Source organism: Manacus vitellinus, unplaced genomic scaffold, assembly GCF_001715985.3.
Source record: "Manacus vitellinus isolate BGI_N305 unplaced genomic scaffold, ASM171598v3 scaffold_1_pilon, whole genome shotgun sequence".
NCBI classification, from domain to species: domain Eukaryota; kingdom Metazoa; phylum Chordata; class Aves; order Passeriformes; family Pipridae; genus Manacus; species Manacus vitellinus.
This window is the reverse complement of record NW_021939396.1, coordinates 39,152,499-39,172,732: the sequence shown is the minus strand read 5'-3', so window position 1 is coordinate 39,172,732 and position 20,234 is coordinate 39,152,499. Positions and strand designations below refer to the sequence as shown.

The following is a 20,234-nucleotide window of genomic DNA, read 5'->3' as shown; positions in this document are numbered from 1 at the left end:
CCCATCACTGTGGGAATATGTAGAGCTAAGATCCACTCATGTAAACTGACTAGTCTGAGTGAAGGTTAATTCTTTTCAGGCTTCAGCATCTATCCTCATGATACTGACTGCAATATCAAAGCCTTTGCCTCCTATATGGAGAAGTAAACAATAGTCATTAAGCTACACAATCCAATTTTAATTAAGCAGGCCAAGAAATCATCAAACCATAATCCCCTAACTGTCCTCTCTCTTTACTGCAACAGTGGTCAAATTTTAATTACGTATGATGAAAAAAAATGTTCTCCAAATTTGCCTTTTCACTTGATGACAAAGTACTTTAAGCTTCCCCAGAGACTTGCACCACACAAGACTACCAAAAAGATTATGTTTGCCCCTTTTTTCTTTAAATTCTAAAAGTGAATTGCAAGAATATTAACTATGTAATGCTGTAAGTGCCTGGAGCCAGGTTTCTATCTATGCAACAAAATTATTTTCGCATGCCAATCCAAGATCATCTTAGATTTATTGATGCTTACATATTTTATACTGTCAAATTATAAACCACATAAAATACTGATAGCCAAATTTGTTATTAAAAAAACCCCAAACTTGATCTCTGATCTACAGCCTCAACAGTGGTGTTATACTGCTGGACTAACAGTCTTGAGTGCATCAGTTTTCACAGATGGAAGAGTTCTCATTTTCTTTTCCTCTTCTCATTTCCAGATTTTTTAATGAAGTCTCTAACAAGAGAAGTACTCCACACTAAAAAAAGCCCCACCTATACATTTGCTCTTATATACAATTTTAAAGCTGTTTTAAGAGTTGGTTTATATTTTAGTACCCATAATCAACATTTCTCAGGCTGCTGCACTTTCTATGGAACATCAAGTCAAATTTTGTCTGGAGACATATAAGGACTATTTGCTTTCCTTGGAAAGTGACAACACTGACAATCCACAAAAAGAAGAGAACAAATTTTCTGGACTAATTATAACATCCATTATGGAAGGGACATCCTTTATTAATATTCTTTATTATGAGAATAAATACATAAAACAAATGCAATATATTAGCCACATTTCTTCATATACATTCAGAATAGAACAAGAAGCTAATAGGCATAAGCATCAGAACTAGTTGAACAATTTTTTACTAAGCCAACAACACTAGAGGAAAGTTGGAATGTTTATGCACCAGTAGCAGAGAGGGAACATGTGATTTCAGTATTTTCTTTATATTAATTTTAAGACAAACATACTGTAGTTGTAAGCATGAACTGCATGAACTGATGGAAATGTTTAGCTCCGTGCGGTGGCCGTTTGAGGTTGTTCTGACTGCAACTGTTTTCCAAGGTATTCCCTGAAATACAGCAAAAAATTATATTGAGAAATGTCCTGGAGATTGGGGAGTGGGATAGTGGTGGCAAGTATGAAGTAGATAAAGAAGAAAAAGCTTTAAATTCAGAATTATTCCTTCAAATAACATCTACTGTCAACAGTCAACTGAAGCAACAATCAGAGTACCAAAGCTTTAGGTATCCATCAACTATCCCTATGAAAATAAAGTACAAATCAAACATCAACAAAGCTTTCTAGAAAAGGTCAAAGCCCAATGGTAACATTTAGACACCCTGAAAACTGATACAGGACACTTACATGAAGCTCACAGATTTTGCTTGTTGCAATATGCATTTCAGAGGCTGTGGCAAAACATTTAAAAGTATTTCTTCCCATAACCCAGCTGCATGAGCACAAGTAACACCAATGACATACTGGCAATATAACCCATAGGCTAACAAAACAGACACTGACTGAATAACTGCACATTCAAGTTGGAAAAAAGAAGACAGAATCAATCTAGTCCCACAGTATAACAACACTTCTTTAAAGTGATTTCTTCACCTGCACTTTGAAGTGCACTAAGTCACTTATTTTCTATCTCTCCTCTCAACCCAGGAAAAAACACTCCCCAAATTGTTAGTATGTGCCTTGAGCAACAATATCTAAATTCTATGGAAAAATAACTGCACAATTCTTCTGGATGTTTCAATCCTTCAATCTCTCCTGTGAAAGCAGATCAACACTTCACAGAACCACAAAAAAGCTGAAAGAGGTCTTTAATAATAATACTTGGGTTGCTGCCTGTTACTGAAAACACAATATTTGTACCACTGTATCAGCTGAAACAGAGGTTTCAGGACTCATGAAATGTAGGCGTTCTTTTTCCATTGCTGATCATACACTTAGTACCATGTTTTTTCTCACTACACAGATATTTCAACCTACACAGGTTAAACAATAGAAGCAGCTCAGAGGAATGATGTTCAGAATGAAGTCTTAAAAAAAAAAAATCCCCTAACTTGAGTATGTGCTTTTGCTTTATTAAAAAAAATAAATTAAAAATATCAGTTCTTTTTGCACATTTCAAAAAATAGTTTTCAGCTTAGTGTCCTGTGAGACACCTATTCCCTGTGCATTACAACTCCTATCACACAATGAAGTTTAGCACCTCAACTGCATCACCCAACACCCCTTTTCTCAGTTTTAGCATTAAGCATCCAGAAAACCAAAATTCCTGTAAGATACACTGTTGCCTTCAAACATTACTGGCAAAGAAAATAACACAGAGTTCGTATGCTGAACCATATGCTACGATTTAGCACCTTCCTTCACAGCTTCATCAGGTGTTGCTGCAGAATGCTTGGGCTGCACTCAATAGATATGACTCTTGATCATAACAGGCAGGTTATCACCCTCAAAGCAGAGACTCCTGAGGGCAAAGAATGAAATGAGCTGCTCTTTTTTGTGGTTTTACAGGACTCAAATGTGTACCACCAAAACAAACAAAATTTGAAAGTCATCCAAAAACACAGCCAGCAACTATGGAAGGTCTTCCAAACTCAAACATTGTCCTGCTCGTTGGAAGTTGTTTTTTTTTTCATTTGTTTCATGCCTACATGCACGTACTGACTCTAGTGTTTCTTCTCTGACATCGAGCTTTGAAAGCCTTGACACTTGCTTCATACATGGCTCTGCTCACCGTATTACAAGCCCACAACATTACTTACTCTTAAAGCACAGATGAACCACATTGAATGTGAAATTTCTACACCATTACTTTGAAGCAGGAAAATCAATCAAGCTAACAATCCATAACACTACAACTGTTGCATAGCTCACACTGTTTCAGATGCATGATGAAGGCTCCCACATAGTCAAGTATATTGAGCAAAAATCTCCAAGAAGTCAGAGCAGTAGCACATTTTGTATGTACTTAGTGCCCCCAGAGACATATTCAACTTCTAACAACATACAGTAAGTAGAACAGTATCTTCCCTACAAAACCTTTTGTAGGTGTGAAGTCCATAGGCAAGGAAAAGCTCTCATCCCGTTTTCCCATACAGAATAGTACCTGCAGTTACTCCTCTACATTGTCATCCCACAAGCCCAGGTAAAAACCCCAGTGTTCCTACCCCATCACCTCTTTAGTCACCACCAAGGGCCCCTGAAATGCAAAAACCTTGCATCACCAGCTGTGACAAGTACCAGTTAATTTTCTGTTTGGTTATCACTTCCATCCGAGTGTCACTGGTTAACCCAGGACAAGTTCTTTCACAGTCTCTGTTAGTTGAACATAGAATCACAGAATGGTTTGGGTTGGAAGGGACCTTCAGGATCAACTAGTTCCAAACCCCCTGACACAGGCAGGGACACCTTCCTCTAGACCAGGTTGCTCAAAGCCCTAGCCAACCTGGCCTTGAACACTGCCAGGGATGGGGCATCCATAACTTCTCTGGACAGCCTGTTCCAGTGTTTTAGCACCCTCACAGTAAAGAACTTCTTCCTGATACCTAATCTAAATCAACCCTCTTTTACTTTAAAGCCATCACCTCTTGACCTATCACTAAATGGCCTCTTGAAAAGTCCCTTCAGCTTTCCTGTAGCCTCCTTTCAGTATTGAAAGGGTGTTCTAATGTCTTCCCAGAGCCTTCTCTTGTCCAGGCTGAAGAACCTCAACTCTGAGCTTTTCCTCACAGGAGAGGTGTTCCATCCCTCTAAATCATCTCTGTGGCCCTCCTCTTGACCTGCTCCAACAAGAGTTCCCATCCCCAGGCTATTACAAATCAAGAGTCTAATACTTTTTATTTATCCTGCACTGTTCCTTAGTTATATCTTGAGAGAAAAACTGGGATTTGAAAAATTACTGTTTATCTCACAAAATTAAAGTTACGTTTAAGAATGCAAGCATTTAATACTTTGCACTGTAGGAGCACGTACGCTCAAAGGATAGATCTTGTGTCCAAGATAAAAAAATCATTTCAAAAAATATTCCGAGTAGCATCTAGGAGATTTGTGATGCATGCTACAACGGAAAGTAATGAGGAATTAGACTTAGGGTTTTTTTTTATGAATTGGACCGCTTCAACCTATTTTAAACCATTTTCCTCACACTAGAACAGAAAGGCCTTTATAAAAATGTCAGTTTTAGCCACCTTCTGACTTCCTTCATCATAAAACTATCTTTATCATAAAGCAGATGAAGCCAGACCAAACGAGTTTGCATTTACAGATAATAATATTCAAACATGAAACAAATGATTCAGTATAAATTTACAGGAACACAAAATATTACGTCTGCATTGCAGAAAAGTTTCAAACATGCAACTGGAGTACATCACTTTTGAGAAGCTTACATTTCTCAATTAAAGCTCAGATCAACGAAACTTGAAACACCACACTTTTTCACCTCCCTGCTCATTCAGAAGTCTGATGGTGAGGCATAAGTAATTTCCATTTGTAAATTAATCTTTCCATTCTTATTAGAATAACTGAGATTCCTTCCACACTAGCAATTTCCCCTTTTTCAGGCCTCTCTTTAAACACACATTTTCTGTTATTTCTGAAGCGCTTCTTCCAAGAAGAAAAGGAAGCTTGGAGGCAAATACATGAATTTGTTGTATCTCAAATTCTTATTCCAACTTGTTGCTTCATTCTGCTTAATTTAATTGGCTTTGTTTCATAGGAGAGACACTGCCACCCTGAAGCTAAGATATACTTAAGTGTTGCAGTAATTGCACAGCTGTTTAAAGGTGATTTAGGAAAAGGCACATGGAACTGATCCAACATGTAAGGCAACAAATTCAGTGAGTATGGAACAAGGAGATAATCGCAAAGTGGCAAAAGACACTACCTGAAAATTTTATACTAATATATACTATATACCAATGGACTGTTTTCAACAACAATCAATGATAGAAGGGAAAGTTATAAGACACATACAACAGATTTCTAGAGGCTGTGTGCTAAAAGGAACAAGCCTTGAAGTTTAAGGAGTACTGCTTTTAGTGTTATACTCCAAATTCCAGTGCAGTCAGATTTACCCGTCCATGAAAGAACATCGAAAATTATAGGGAAGGGAAGAAAAGTAGATGAAGCATAGAAGAAACAAAGGGTAAGGTTTTCATATTTTCTTTTCTATAATATTTATTTTAAACTTTGCTTCCTGTTTATTAAAGAACCAAGTTATCCAAAAAAGATTTGATAGTCTTGAACATCTGCAGTTTCTAGCTTGGTTTAGTAGACTGAGGTTCCCAACAGACAGGATGCCCTCCTTCGACAAAGAACAAAATATAAGTATGGATTTTATTTTTCTCTATCTAAATACAAACCTAGAGTCCCATACTTTTGAGAGTGAAATTGAAAAGCTAGTTCTAAAGAAATCCTTTCCCTTATGAAAGAGTACAGAAGTGTAATAAAGCTACAGTAGAAAGTCTACCACTTGACACAACACATTCAAATAACATTGCCAACATACAGTGTTTACAGAAAAATCATAAATATATGATGAACAGTTAAACAAGTTCACAGGACAGGCAGCAGATAGAATAGTTTGAACAGATTGAACAGTTTTGCCATCTTTATGTTGCATTTCTGCTAGTGGTCTAATAACATGGAGAGAGGTTATTAGACCTGTAGAGAGAGATGGACCAGTTTTAGTAATTTATTGTGGCTTTACAAATAGGTATTTGAATTACACAACTGATATATTCCCAATTCTAAGCAGGTTAAACTGTCCCGTGAAAGCATTGCTCTTGGAAGTGTAACACTGCTGCAGAAACAACTCCACAGACTAGCACTCCCTGGAACCTCTGAGCAGCCTACACACAGTGGCAACACAAGGTCACAGCCATCTGTCAAATCTCTACCTAATCCAATGGGAGACAAAGCTGGAACAGCTGCCCTTCAACCCATTCCAGCTGTGTACTCCTGCCTTTCTCACGGGGTATTTAAGGCATTCTGGTGAGACTGCTCTCTGTTCATTTAACTCTCAACTGAACTGCTTTCTGTTAAGCAGCCCCCTTGAACCTGATTCAAGGCTTAACACCTGCAGTGTCACACTAATGCTAGTGATGCCTGGGAAAAGGGCAGGTGGAGCTGGAGAGGGGCCACCACAGGTGCATTTGCCTTGCCAAAGAGCCATGGTCTTGGAAGCTAGGAAAGAAAATAAAGAAGCCAGGGCTCAAATCAAACCTGAAGTTAATATTTGGTTCCTGAAATGGAATATTAACATATCATACTGCTGGATCCCAAGTTATATCACTAGATATTTTTATGTATCATTTTATGCTCCTCATTATCATGTGCTTCACAGAAGTAAACAGAAATTGTACAGCTACAAAAGCAGTAAACTAAAAAAACAAAGAGACATTTTCCTAGAGAGCTGGGCTGGGAAGACTGACAAAGCTGGAGTGCTAACACAGGAAAACTGCAGCCCTCTTCTGTCACTTGTTTGCTGAACACAATTTTCTTCTTTGACTCAGTGGATTAATGCAATATGAAATACTTCAATTTTTAAAGTGTTAAAGATTATAAAACATTTGTCTATTATACCAACGCAGACCATAAGTAGTGCTGAAGGTAAGCCATCACAAACCAACACCAAAAGCAAAGAAACAAATGTATATGCAACAGAATCAAAGCTACTTTGACCAAACAGTTTGGGACTCCACCACATCAAAGTGTTATTTCAGTAGAACCATGGTGATTTTTACCATGTATCTCCTTGACCTACATATATGGTTGGGGATCCTAAGAGAGAGGAGATACTACAAAATTCTCTGCAGTTCTCAATATGTAGTTTTACAGATTCCACTTCATAAAAACAAGTAGAACAAAAGCCAACTGTTAAGATGAACAGCACTTAGGACATTGTTTCACTTTAATTATTCACTAGAGAGAGACATTCAACATTCTGATGTGCACATTAAAACTACACAGTCTGAATGGTTGTGCAGAAGGATTATAAATGTTACATGAAAGGTGGGTTTTTTTCCAAATGGAGCCTCTCTTCAGCTGAATGCAATAACATTGATAGAAAATCTACAGATAATCTCCTGATTACTAAAACCTTTACTCATAGGATGGTTTAAAGCCCTCCTTATGACACGAAATGCAAAATTAATGCATTCAAACCGAGACACTGCAAGAACCTGATTTTCACTAAGCAGTTTCCCTTCAGAGGAAAGTCCCTTTTTTGAAGAAGTTATTATGGACTTCCAGTTCACAACTTCACATCTTCATATATGAAGAAACAGCAGATCAATGAGGTCTTATAAAAAGGCTATTATTTAAGTATTTGATCAGATTTTGAAAATAGACTACAAATTCAATTTGAGATATGCCTTTCTATTCGAGAGACAAAGTATAAGTAATTTTTCACTTATAAGATACACTGTGAGCTCACACACAGAGCCCTTCTGTGAATTAAAAAAGACCACATGACTAAACCATGGAACATGGTTTGAAAGTAATTTTATATTTAATCAGAAGATTTAGTTGCCACAAAGAATTTTGTTGCTTTCAACACATATAAGCTTTAATGTTTGCCCAGCATATGTCAGAATGACTGACATAAATAATGTTTAACTGATTTTTCCTATCAGGAAATCAAATCTTTAAAGTAATACTAATCAGAAGTAAACTATCAAAAAGTTACTTCTTTGGTGACAGGTTTTTCAGTGTAAGACATGAAAATGAGCAATTTCTTTGAAAAAAGAAAATGCAAACTGAGAATGTTTGATATTTGTAAAATATTTGCTCCACACTATCACATGCTCTAGAAATACTAAAACTGTGTTTTTGCAATGTGTAGAGATCTTATGACAGAAAACATGATCACAGTGTGAATACCAGAGAGGATATGCACAATAAAAACCACACCTCCTACCTGTATGGAATTAAGCTTTATATATACATATACATAAATAATACATATTTATGCTCAAATAAAAAGATGGAGCACTCCACTAGATACTAAGTGTGCCTATAACTAATTGGAATTTTGCCTAACTTCTCTCATTTCAGCAAGAAACTGTTCTTTTAAAAAAATACTACCTTTTATCAGGAACACTTCTCAAACTTTTCAGTTAGTTAACTTCTTTTAACTACTAAAAGGGAATTGTATTGATGATGAAGGCTAAGAAACAGGACAAATAAATACAGTGGAGTGCACTATCTTGTAGGCATTGTTTCCCAGATTTAAGTCTATTAAGCATTCCAGACCTCAGTGTTGGGATGGGGGAAAAACCAAGAGGCAGGGGGCACAAGCTTTATGGATGCCAGTTACCTCTCATTACACCTTGCACTTCTCACTACCAAATGCAATCATGGTATGGAAGCTATCTATAGAATAAATTTCTAAATATAGAATACTGCAAATCCTAGGCAGTTTCAAATTTTTTAACGTCTCTCTGCAGAACTCTCAATTTTAAAAGATGGAAAGCAAGTAATTTTGTCTAGGATGTGCACTTAAAAAATCACATATGAAACTGTTGCATCTTCAAAGGTCATCCAAATTTGTTGCTTCAATCAGTATGCCAGTTATTAATTCCACTTCCCAAACCATACTTGATCATGCTCAAGTGATACATCCTAACCCACTGTTTAGCATCCGCCAACATACCCATACTCTCCATGTAGGTATCAGTGCATCAGAGAGCACTTATTCTAAAAGTCTGCCTGTTGAAAGGAAGTTGATAGCTCAGGAACCTGGGAGATGAGGTATCACATCTGAGCCCAGAGGTAAGAGCTGGATCCCTCCCTGACAGCAGCTCACTACGACAGCATAAGCAGAAAGATGGGGCAGCACAGTCCATTAGTTTACTCAGCGGGAGCAACTGCCAATGCACCAGCTCTTCCATGACCCTGAACCAGCCAGAGGAAAAATAAACAAGTTTGCAATCAGATCCACTATGGTTTCAGTAGCACTTGTATGAATAGTGAAGAACATTTGAATTACAGAGGTTAAGCCACTGCATTAAACTTTACATTTGTATGAACAAGATCACACACGATCTATCTCTGCATGTCAGCTAGATTGGATATTGCAACCATTCTCTTCTATTTACGACCTCTGGTCCCCAACTCCCAGCAGCACTGCTGCTAACAGAGCAAGAAAAAAGTAATATGCTGCTCTAACTACAAGAGACATGAGCAAACTTTCCTGGGCCTAACCCACCTAGAAGATAAGCAAGTTGTGGAAACTAATGTACTATGTTTTAGGTGACCAGTAAGGTCACAAATAAAATATGCATTAAAGCACGATATCTAGATTTCACCTAGATCTTATTTTAGTGAAATAATAGAAGGTTGGAATTAACCCCTTTAAAATGAAGCCAAGAGATGCTAGGTTTACAAATCTGAAAGACAAAAGATTGTTCCCACTGCTTAACTTCAGGCACTGAAGCTGCTCTGCACTGCTCTAAAAACCTGCTTCTCTCTGTTGTTCATAGAAGGAATTTGAAGGTCCTTTGAGTCACAACAACCCATCCCTGAAATTCACTAAAATGTTGTGCCATGAAGCACATGAAAGGCACCTGCTTCATCTGTAGCGATTAACATACTGTGTTTCTTTAAAGTGATACATGAAAATGCTGTTAGAATGTAATGATTTGATTCCTTTAAACTTTGCATCTGTAGTGGTTTGGGCTAGGCCTTCCTTGGTGGTCAGTTTGTAACCAAGGAAGGGTCCAGATTTACCCAGTATTCCCTACGATTTTTACGTAAGCCAGACTATAAGAAGAAAGGAGGAGAGGCCTTCGCTCTCTTTCCTTCCGGAAGAGAGGTGCGGGTTCCCTGCTGATGAGTCTGCCATGTTGGGGAGCGAGGCCTGGTTAGGCCTTGCCGACCTTGGGAGACAGAGGTTGCCGGCGATCGTTCTGGAGCGACCCTCGGTTGTCCCAGGAGAGTAGTGAGCTATTTCTTTGCTAACTCTTTTAGTGGATAGATACTGGGCTGCTAATTGGGATATTTAAATATATAATATTTTGGTTTTGTTCCTTTTCCTTTCCCCCTTCCCTTTCCCTTGTGAAATTGTATATTTTAATTGTATATAAGTGTAAATATATTTATATATCTCACTTTGGTTGTCTCTCTCTCGTTTCGGGTTTTCTTAGTTTTTTTTTCTCCCTCTTCTCCCTGAGGTTTTTAGTGGGGGGGGGAGGGAGGGAAACTCTGGGTGGTAGAGTTTATGGAAGGATTGAGGCAGGGAGCCAGCTTCAAACCATATCAGCATCATTAAGAACATTGCTCCAAGCAGGACTAGGTTCCCAAAACAAGTTCCTAATACTAAAAACAACAAGTCAGTATCGCCTCTGAACACCAGCAAAGACAGGGAATAAGGAGATGATGTTTCTCTTAAATAGTTAAAGCAAAGACTGAACAGGACACACAAAAAACTTTGTGCTATCGTTACCAGGCCAAACTCTCCCACTTGCCAATAACAGGTTTTTACCATCAGCACGGGATGCCATGACTAACACAGTTCAAATCAGAGTGGAACTCAGGATTAATTACCATGTATAGGCATTAAGAGATGCCAAAAAGATAATTTTGCTCCCTGCTGCATCAAGTGCATGATGATTTAATGTGCAAATGTAACTGGAATATTTCACCTGAACTTATCTCATCTGAAAAGCTGACAGCAGTTACTGCTTTTGCCAGCACCGCTTCACCATTTAACAGAATGCCTGACAGTCTGATTTCTCCCCATTTATCCCTGACTTAAAAACCCCTAAGGGAAAGATAGTTGAGCAGCCTGTAATGAACCACTCAAATTACTTAGGAGTTAACTGTCTCTAAGTTGAGTTATTAGCAGTCTAATGATACAGCTGCATCTTAAGCAGAATGATACTTCAGCTGCCCCATGACACTCCCTCAATTCAGGTACCAGAAGTCTTCCTTACTCTGCTTCTTCAGGGCACAGCACTTGCACCAAGCCTCATCCTGGCAGAGCAAACCTGTATTTTCGCATCCTTATCTCAGTCAGCCTCCAGACTAGGAAATGCCTGACTACTTCTGTCATGCAAGTGTCACAGACAGTAATATAGAGTTGTTCCATGCCAATTAAACTGAAGGACACACGACAATTGCTTTGAGGGAAATAACTGGACTTCCAGAATATCTGGAAGCAAGAGGAAAAATGTTTATTGTTTCTCCAGCTCTGAAGCGCAAGGAAAGCAAAACCTTGAAGTTGCTGAATAATCCATCTCATGAAGTAAAGCTAAATAAGTAGGCACTTAAACTGCACTGTGCTGCATTCAGGGGACTCTGGGGAGAAGGGACAGCAACGAAACAGAAGACCTCCTGACACTCATCAAAAGCCAGATGTATACAAAGATAGATCCAGCTTCCCACATTCGAACAGTGTGTCATTTCCTTAGCTGAAACTATCTGATGTCCATGGCAGGGGGAGCACTACTCTGGCAAATATGAGCCAAGGATAATGTGTCTCAGAGGCTTGTTCCAATAAGAATTGAACAGGAAAATACTCCCTACAGAGATGACCATATGGATCTGAAAATGGCACTAAGTTACACAGATCCTTTTACCAACACCTCTGAAGATCTGAAACTAGATGTTTCTGCCATCTCCCTCTCAGCCTCAAGTCTAGCAGGCACAGAAATGCTCGTGCCATTAAAAAACCAAGACAAATCTAGAAGATCAGATATGATGTTTTTACAAGTAGTATTCTCAAGTTGAAAGTGCAAAAGAGCCAGGTTAGGCATTCAGGAAAAGTTTTACTACCAGTGAGTTTGCATTGGAGAAAGACCGGCGTTTCATATATTTATCACCACATTTTCAAGACATCAGAACACACCTGCCCCTACTGCAGAAAGCAAATTCAGTAACTTAACCTCCCATGCTGTAATCTCTATTTAGTTACAACTGGTTTATAATACTCAGGATGTTTCAAATATATGAGAATAGCATAGTGAGAAATGTATCAAACTGAGAAGCAGAGTGGAGTGTAATATACAATAATGACCAAAAATTAGGTTGCACATGACCATGCGTTTAGTCTCCATCTCCACACACTCAGAAATTCCATATTATTTACCAACGTACTTCTTACACATGGAGAATATTAACTCTGGATTGTTCATAGTAAGATATTTAAACATGTTTCCCTGTTATAGAAGGTTCCCACAATACGTGAGAGGGAGAGTAGGACAAAATGAACATAACACACGTGAAAACTAAACCCCATATTCTTCAGAAGGAGAGGCAGAAAACTAGCTTGGTTTTACCTAAGATACGCTGCAGGGAGAGATGACAGGAGCTCTTTGTCAGCCTTGCCAGCCTGTCAGGACAAGTAGGCGACTTAAACTGTCAGAAGGCACTCAACAGACCTTGTTCCCCTACCACTTGCACACACTAGCATCATCACTGCTCAGTCTTTTTAAAAGATCACATTGTCTCAGAAGTGACAAAACTGAAAGAAGTTACAGATACTTCCAAGCACTAAGCTTTCCAGAAATAAAAAAAAAAAATGCTGTTAAAGTTCAAAATTAAATTAGTTGTTTGTATCCCAATATCTATGTTCCAATGTACCCAGATGTACTGTTGCATTTCATCTTCCTTTCAGGCAATGCCAAATTGAAAATAAGAGCTCTGGTGTAATCATAATTCATAATCAGATTAAGAACTCCTAATTAGTATTTTTAACTCTCCATGCTTTATGCTTAGAATACCTAATTAGTTTGGCAAGTTATACAAAGTTGTTACATGAAGTTTTTCATAACTTCACTCCTTCGGTGCTTCCCTATAAAGATCCTGTGCTCTGTTGGAAGGGCAGCATCACCCACCAGCAAGTTCTGTGGCAAAACATGCCAAGACTTAGGGGTTGTTAGAGAACTAGTTAACAAACAACGAAAGAAAAACTTCACTTCAAACACTATTCTCAGTGATTGATGAAAGAGGTACCAAAGTGAGATTTTCAGCTTCATCAAACCAACCAGCCTATAAATGTCTGCTACTTCAGAAGTTCAAAAAAGTTGTATCTGCAACCCTTAAAATAAAAATAGCAGTGTAGAATGGGAGAAAGGACTAGAGCAAAGAACAAGGCAAAGGAATGGTTGGGTACGCACTTGGTAAAGCAACTGCCAATTAAGTACTTGAACAAGTACAAGCCTAAATTACAGCTTGTATTGAATATTAAGCAGTCCAAATAAAATCATTATAGAATATCCTGAGTTGGAAAAGAACCACAAGGATCATCGAGTCCAGCTCCAGGCCGTGCACAGGACTGGCCTAAGAATTATACCATGTACCTGAGAGCATTGTCAAGAAGCTCTTGAACTCTGTCAGGCTTGGTGCTGTGACAACTTCCCTGGGGAGCCTGTTCCAGTGCCCAATCACCCTCTGGCTGAAGAAACTTTTCCTAATATACAACCTTAGTTAAAATACATTGTTAAGTGAATTACTCACATGACATTCAACCATGTAAGGTGAAGCTACTCAATTCAACTGCTTCCAAATTACACAGAAAAGCTAAGTTCTTACAACCAAGATCATATTGCTCTATTGTTTAAAAATTGCTGTCTTTCCATATAAAGAAATCTACTGCCTTGAATCCTCTCTCCACATCCAAGATTTCTCACTGTTAGTTGCAAGTTAAATAATCTTCACTTACCAATTGTGAACCATGAGCTTCTGCACAGCCAGTAGTGCATTATAACGAACTTGCTGGTCTTCGTGATGCATGTGGTTCATTACCAGCTGCTTACCACCAAGTTGTTCAATCACTCTGAAAGAGAAGAGGGGAGCAGTTATTTTGACATTACTTTGAATTCTGGGTAGCTATCCTATCCAACCACTTCACACTCAAGGCATTAAGAGGTTAAGTTATATGTAATATTTATTTTATTAAAAATATTTATTTCCTAACATACACATCTTATTTCACATGTTACAAATGCAGATTATGTATTTGTAACATTTGTTACAAATGCAGATTACGTCCTACTACCTACTGGGTTTTTTAAATTTTTTTTTAAGAATTCACAACAACAGAAAGTGTTTGTACTGGACTCCTGTTTGCTTCCCACTATCTACTTCTATTAACTTTGAAATAAACAATCAAGGAAAGAATCCTTTTCAGAGGGGTTTTATCCAGCTCAATATCAGCTTGAAAGGGTCAGCGGGGTACAGCATTATCAATTATTAGGTAGGAGGTAGTGCTGCCCTCTCCTCCACAAATGGATGATAACCAGGTCACTCCATTTTTTGTAAGAATAAAACCCCAATCTAGTCCAGCACAGAAAAATCCTTGTAAGCACATCAATACCTATTAAATCACCCACCTGGTACGCATAGTACTTTTTGATATTCAAACTGTATTAGAGCCACAGCTACTCCTGCACAAGAGGCAGAACCGGCTGCTAAGGTACCATTTCCAGAAAAATTATGTTTCAGCTTCATCTTTCACTACGAACCTTACCACCATAGTCAGCCATAGTTTTTTCATAGCTATACCAAGTCCCCTGTGAAATACCCATGAAAGCTTGTGTCGCATTCATAAACATATCATTTCTTCATAAAAACAAAAAACAGAAGGCAACACACTTAAAACCTAAAAAAGTATCACCATCCAGATGACTCTACGTGCAGCACTTCGGTCTGTCATAATAAAAATAATAAAGTTCAGAGAGTATTTGCAAGGAATATTTAATCTGATTACTCACTGACTTTCATATGGTTTTCTACATGAGTTCTCTCACACATCACTTAGTATTTAAACATACTATCCTGTGAAGAGGTTATCACTTGCATTAGTCTTAACCTGATGCTGTCCTGCCATTTTAAGCTTGCATGAGCTACCTGAGTTCAGCACAGCTCTTTTCATGGTCAAATTAATGTACTGCTGCTGCATAACACAACGTATTTTTGTAAGCTGCAGAATGGGTATGAAGACATAGCATGGAAACGAAAAAGAGACTATCCAATTCTGTTTTATAACTCTGTCAAATCCATCCCTAAGATCACAGGGAATATTATTTCCTAACAATATTAAAACATTTAAGTATGTTTCATAAAGCAGGAATGCATTCAGAAAAGTGCAATTGTTTTAAGCTGGAGAATCCTTGCCAAGAATTCAAGGAGTTATTAGTAATGTAACATTCAAAAAACCTTTATGCCTGCCTTAGGCTGCCTCACATTTTTACTGGTTAAATATAAAACCACCTCACAGAAAGACAAGACTATGAAATATAAACAAGCATTTTTCTTTATTATAGGACTGAATTAAACCACTGGATTTTCAGGAACTGAAAGGATTTAAAAAAGGCATTAAACTCAAAAGCTTCCTTATGCTAGGAGAATGCAAGAACCAAAATGAAAAGTTAAAAGCCTATAATCACAAATGCTAATAGGCTCTTTCAGATGACAATACATCACTGAAATTATGGCTGACAATATGAAGAGTCGAAGAACAGCATTATCATTCTTGCATAATGCTGCTTACTGGTACAAATCTCTTCCCAGCCATCAGTTTTTGACCCAAAGGTCTAAACTGTGAGGAACGTTCATGTGAATCCTGTTCCTTCAAGTTCCAAATGTTCCCAAAACACTACATTTAATTCTGTTTCCCCTCCCCTCAACTCCTGCTTACTTTACAGCAGTAAACAGAGCCCAGAGGAACCGTACGTGCAACATCTTCTGCAGGGATTGTTCCCTGTAATACCAGGGCACTAAGCCAAAACAGTGGCATTTCAAAAAAAGTGTCTGGATGCTGAAGATCCAGATTTTAACATGACCCATTTAAACAGAGAAAGAGGAAATGGAAGGTAAAGACAAATGAGAACAAGTTAGACTGCTATAGCAGAAAAAAAATATAAAATCCACACTACGTATCTAAAAGCAGATCAAGGTGGAAAAGGGAAAGCAAGTTGTTTCTGAATTGTGAGCTAAGGAAGGGAATGGTTCTAGTTGTCCATCTCTTGTACATGTAAAACACACAGCCCATGTTCATGGCATTCAAGAGATTGAAAGTGCTGACAGTACACAGTAATAACCCTTGGGCCACATAGAAGCTGTGCTGGAGGCCTACATTTATTTTCAGTGACAGGAAACACCAGTGCCATATTTTATTTCTGCTGTTACATTGTCAGAAAATGCATCTTGGTGAGCCTCATTAGAAGCCCACAGTGCTATTGTCTTGACAACTTGGTCCACAATGTGTAATTTTAAAGGCAATTTAAGATTATTTAAGATGACAGCACTAGAGAACAACCAAGCAAAAACACAAGTGTTTAGTTTAACAAATAGTTTCTTCTGTCAGACAAAGGGAAAAGGTTAGCCAGAACTGTAACTCAAGGTCTCTACTGTGTGCAACAGGTAAAGTCAAGAAGTTTTAGGTTCCAATTCTTCTCTGCAAACTTCAAAGGCTAAAGGACAATCCAGTTAAGAATAAACACTTAAAGGAAACAAAAGTATAAGACATCTGAATTCTTCTACTCTTCTAAACCAAGGAACAGTATCCACTTTCAAAGTGAGTCATGCAATGGGAGTGTGAAATACCATTCAAGCGTGGGAATAGTAAATGACTATATATCAAAAAACATCATGGTAAGAAATGGACTATTATGCTGGAACTGATACATAAGGTATTTAAGCTTTTAGTTAGTTTCAAAATTGCTGAAGTCATACTTGGTAAGAATATGCCAGATTACAAACAAAATTCTTTAAAAGAAGGAGATTGAGGCATTTTAGTTTGTTCATTGGAACAGAAAGCTAAACAAGCCAGGTCTGTAAGCAGAAAGTAGCTAAAGTATTAGAATTTGAGATGTGAATGTGGGTTAGAACAGTATCTAGCACTTCTTATTTGCTGGTGACCACTCCTTTGAAGGTCAATGCACTTCTGAATAGGTTTAACAGCCTGAGAGCTGAGCGGAGCTGTGGTCCCAACAAGCAATACATTTTTCCAGCTACAGACAGAGAGATATAAGGCCTGTTTGTCCACTCTTCTGACTTCATAGCTTTGGTCCAGCAACTGCACGGCCATACTAGCCCAAATGTTATGGCACATTCAGGGAGATGCATGCAAGCTGTTTTAAAGATTATGGCAAATGCATAACAAAATGGTTTCAAAGAGTCACTCAAAGCAAGAGCAACGACTAATAGTCAGTCCTTCAGCTTTGCCACTTGCAGGCAGTACTATTACTTTCCATCTTATTAGAGGATATCTTGCCTCTCCTCCAAATACCAGTTGTCATTAATCTCTATCAGAAGGCACAAGAGCTAATTAACAAATACAGAGCACTGCTCAGTATAAGTGGTTCACAATGAACACCTCTGACCTTTCTTAGTGGACCTAGAAAACATTTAATTTCTTCCAATAATCTAAAAATATCTTCAGTTGAATTTGCTTACAAGATTACAAGAGCTGTGAGTCTTTCTAGAGTGAACAAATCTTTCTAGCATACATATGGCATGAAGTTTTAGTCTGTTGTCCATGGTTCTACTACTGTCAAGTAGTCTGCACAAGAAATGTTCATGAAATTCTCAGCAAGGCTAGAAGGCCCTTCTCATCTTCCCTACTGTGCTGGTTTTAGCTGAGATAGTTAATTTTCTTCTTTGTACTACGAAGTGTTTCATTATTACTGAGCAGCTCTTGCACTGCATCAAGGCCTTTTCTGTTCCTCACCCCAGTCCACCAGCAAGGCAGCTGGGGGTGCACAAGGAGTTGGAAAGGGCCACAGCCAGGACAGTTGACCCCAATGGACCAATGGGATATCCCATACCATATGGCATCACGCTTAGCACATAAAGCTGGGGGAAGAAGGAGGAAGGGGGGAGCATTCAAAGTGATGGTGTTTGTCTTTCCAAGTACCCATTATGCTGGATAGATCCTACCTTTCCTCATTATGGCTGAACACATGCTGGCCCATGGGAAGCAGTGAATTAAACCTTTGTTTTCCTCTACCTATTAAATCGTCTTTATCTCAACCCACAAGTTTTCTCACTTTTACTCTTCTCTTTCTCTCCCCCATCCTGCTGTGGGAAGTGAGCAAGTAGCTGTATGGGCCTGAGTTGCCAGCTGGGGTTAAACAAGACACCCATTAAACGCTAGGCAGAAACCAGAAACAGACCACTTCTTTGCTACAAGAATTAAGTCACATGTCCTTCTGTGTGACTGATGAGACAGATTCCTGCAAAAACCAAAGGTTCCCTTCTGCTTCAGTGGTCTCTACCTGAGAGGGGCCATTATACAGCAAACATTTTTGCTCACAGGTTTTTAAAACTAAACAAAACAGTATTTCTATAGAAATTCAGGTTTACTATAAACATTTTCACCGAAATGTGTATTTGTGTAGTTAAAACATGCTAAATTAGAAGAGTGACAATTAGAAGATGTGCTAACATCACTGAAATTATGTTAGCAATTGTTCATTAAAAAAAAAAAATCTTCTCAGTAGTCTTAAGCCACAAAACAGTCTTAATCATTGTTGGAATAGTCCACCCCTACTGTAAGTCCAATAATTACAGTCCAACAGTCATAACAGAGGGCAAAAATTATATGTTGATTAAATTCTTGGTAGCTCTTGCAATTTCTTCTGGTGTCTGCCTTCTGCTTAGTCTAAACAACATATTTAATACTTCTTTAAACATTGGTTCCCTTCATTGTTAAGAGACACTGATATATATTAAGTCAAAGATTCAGTTTCCGTTTTCTAATCCAATCTAGTTTGTGCTTTCTCACCTTCCCAGTGAAATAAACTCAAGTATAACCTGCAACCCCTTTAGAGAATATTTTAATATAAATAAGCAAAACAAGCCACAGGCAAAGTACATACTCCAGTAAGTCTCTTGAATAATTTTTCTTACCGTTTTCCCCGGGGATAGTGTCTTACATATTCTCCCACATCATGAGCAGCTACAGCCAGCACTTGTGGATCATCAGAAACCTCCAGAAGTTTTGTCAGGATTCTAGGAAAGGATTTGAAACCATCAAGTCGCGGGTTTTGGGTTGGTTTTTATTTTTTTGTTTTGTTTTGGGTTTTCTTTGTTGTTGTTTTATTTTTAAATCAGTGATAACTTAAAATAACAAAGCCCACAACCATAAAAATGCTTTACAAGTCACCTAAACAGCAAAGCTAAAACAGAACTTTTTCTCAACATGCAGCTGCACTTAAAGCAACTGAGATCCTGCCCTTATTAACAGCATTATTAAAAGCATTCACCAGAGTCAGTTTAGTGAGCCACATCCACAAATATCTATAACCAAGGTTTACAAAATCTCTCCTTTTTTTATACATTGGGTTCAAGACCAGCAGTTCTGAGTTCAAGATAAATTGAACTAAAAAGCAGTTCTGTCCTAACTCAGAGACTGACATGATGAAAGCTATACATTTGTCTAGGACTCCATTGCCATATATTAGTTGTTTTCTTAGCATGCACAGAAATCCAGAACTGTAGGAAGTAGAAAATGGCTTCTCAACTCTTAATATTGTCTGCATTTTTGAATTAAGTAATTAAATCGCCTTCAGTGGAAAACAGCTACCAGTAACACTGTCCGCTAGCCAAGTAATGAGAAGGGGGAAAAATTATACTGATAAATTGAAAAGGTTAAACACACAGATCACTGGAAAATTAGATTACTCTATGCTTAGTGAGATGAGAAACGTGTTCTAATCACAGAAAGTTAGTAGCAAGTTGAAATAGGTGGGTTAAAGAACATTCTGGTAAAATTAAATTACTACAGCCACTGCCTCCCAAGAGGCCAGAAGGTGACAGGTGAAGCACTTCTTAAATGAAAAAACCTCTTAATTTGGACAAGAAGTAGAAGTAGAAACTTGAACCATAACACTAATCATAGGACACTAAAGATCCATACAACATTGCTGAACAAAATACAAGTCTAGCATCAAAGTAGGTAATAATGGTGGAAGGTATGAAAAAAATAAGTTTAAC

At 38.0% G+C, this 20,234-nt stretch overlaps 1 protein-coding gene across 2 annotated transcripts in view; it reads right to left on the bottom strand.

The window, feature by feature from the left end:
- Window positions 1-976: 976 nt before the first annotated feature.
- The window catches only part of ATP6V1H (ATPase H+ transporting V1 subunit H), a 48,739-nt gene continuing 29,481 nt past the window's right edge, over window positions 977-20,234 (bottom strand). For both annotated transcript variants that reach the window (XM_018080257.2, XM_029959402.1), the window contains exons 12-14: window positions 19,149-19,250; window positions 13,957-14,070; window positions 977-1,344 (exon numbers count right to left, since the gene is read on the bottom strand). In XM_018080257.2, the coding sequence (XP_017935746.1) occupies window positions 1,284-1,344; window positions 13,957-14,070; window positions 19,149-19,250 (277 nt within the window). In that variant the 3' untranslated portion in view covers window positions 977-1,283. The remainder of the gene's footprint in view (window positions 1,345-13,956; window positions 14,071-19,148; window positions 19,251-20,234) is intronic.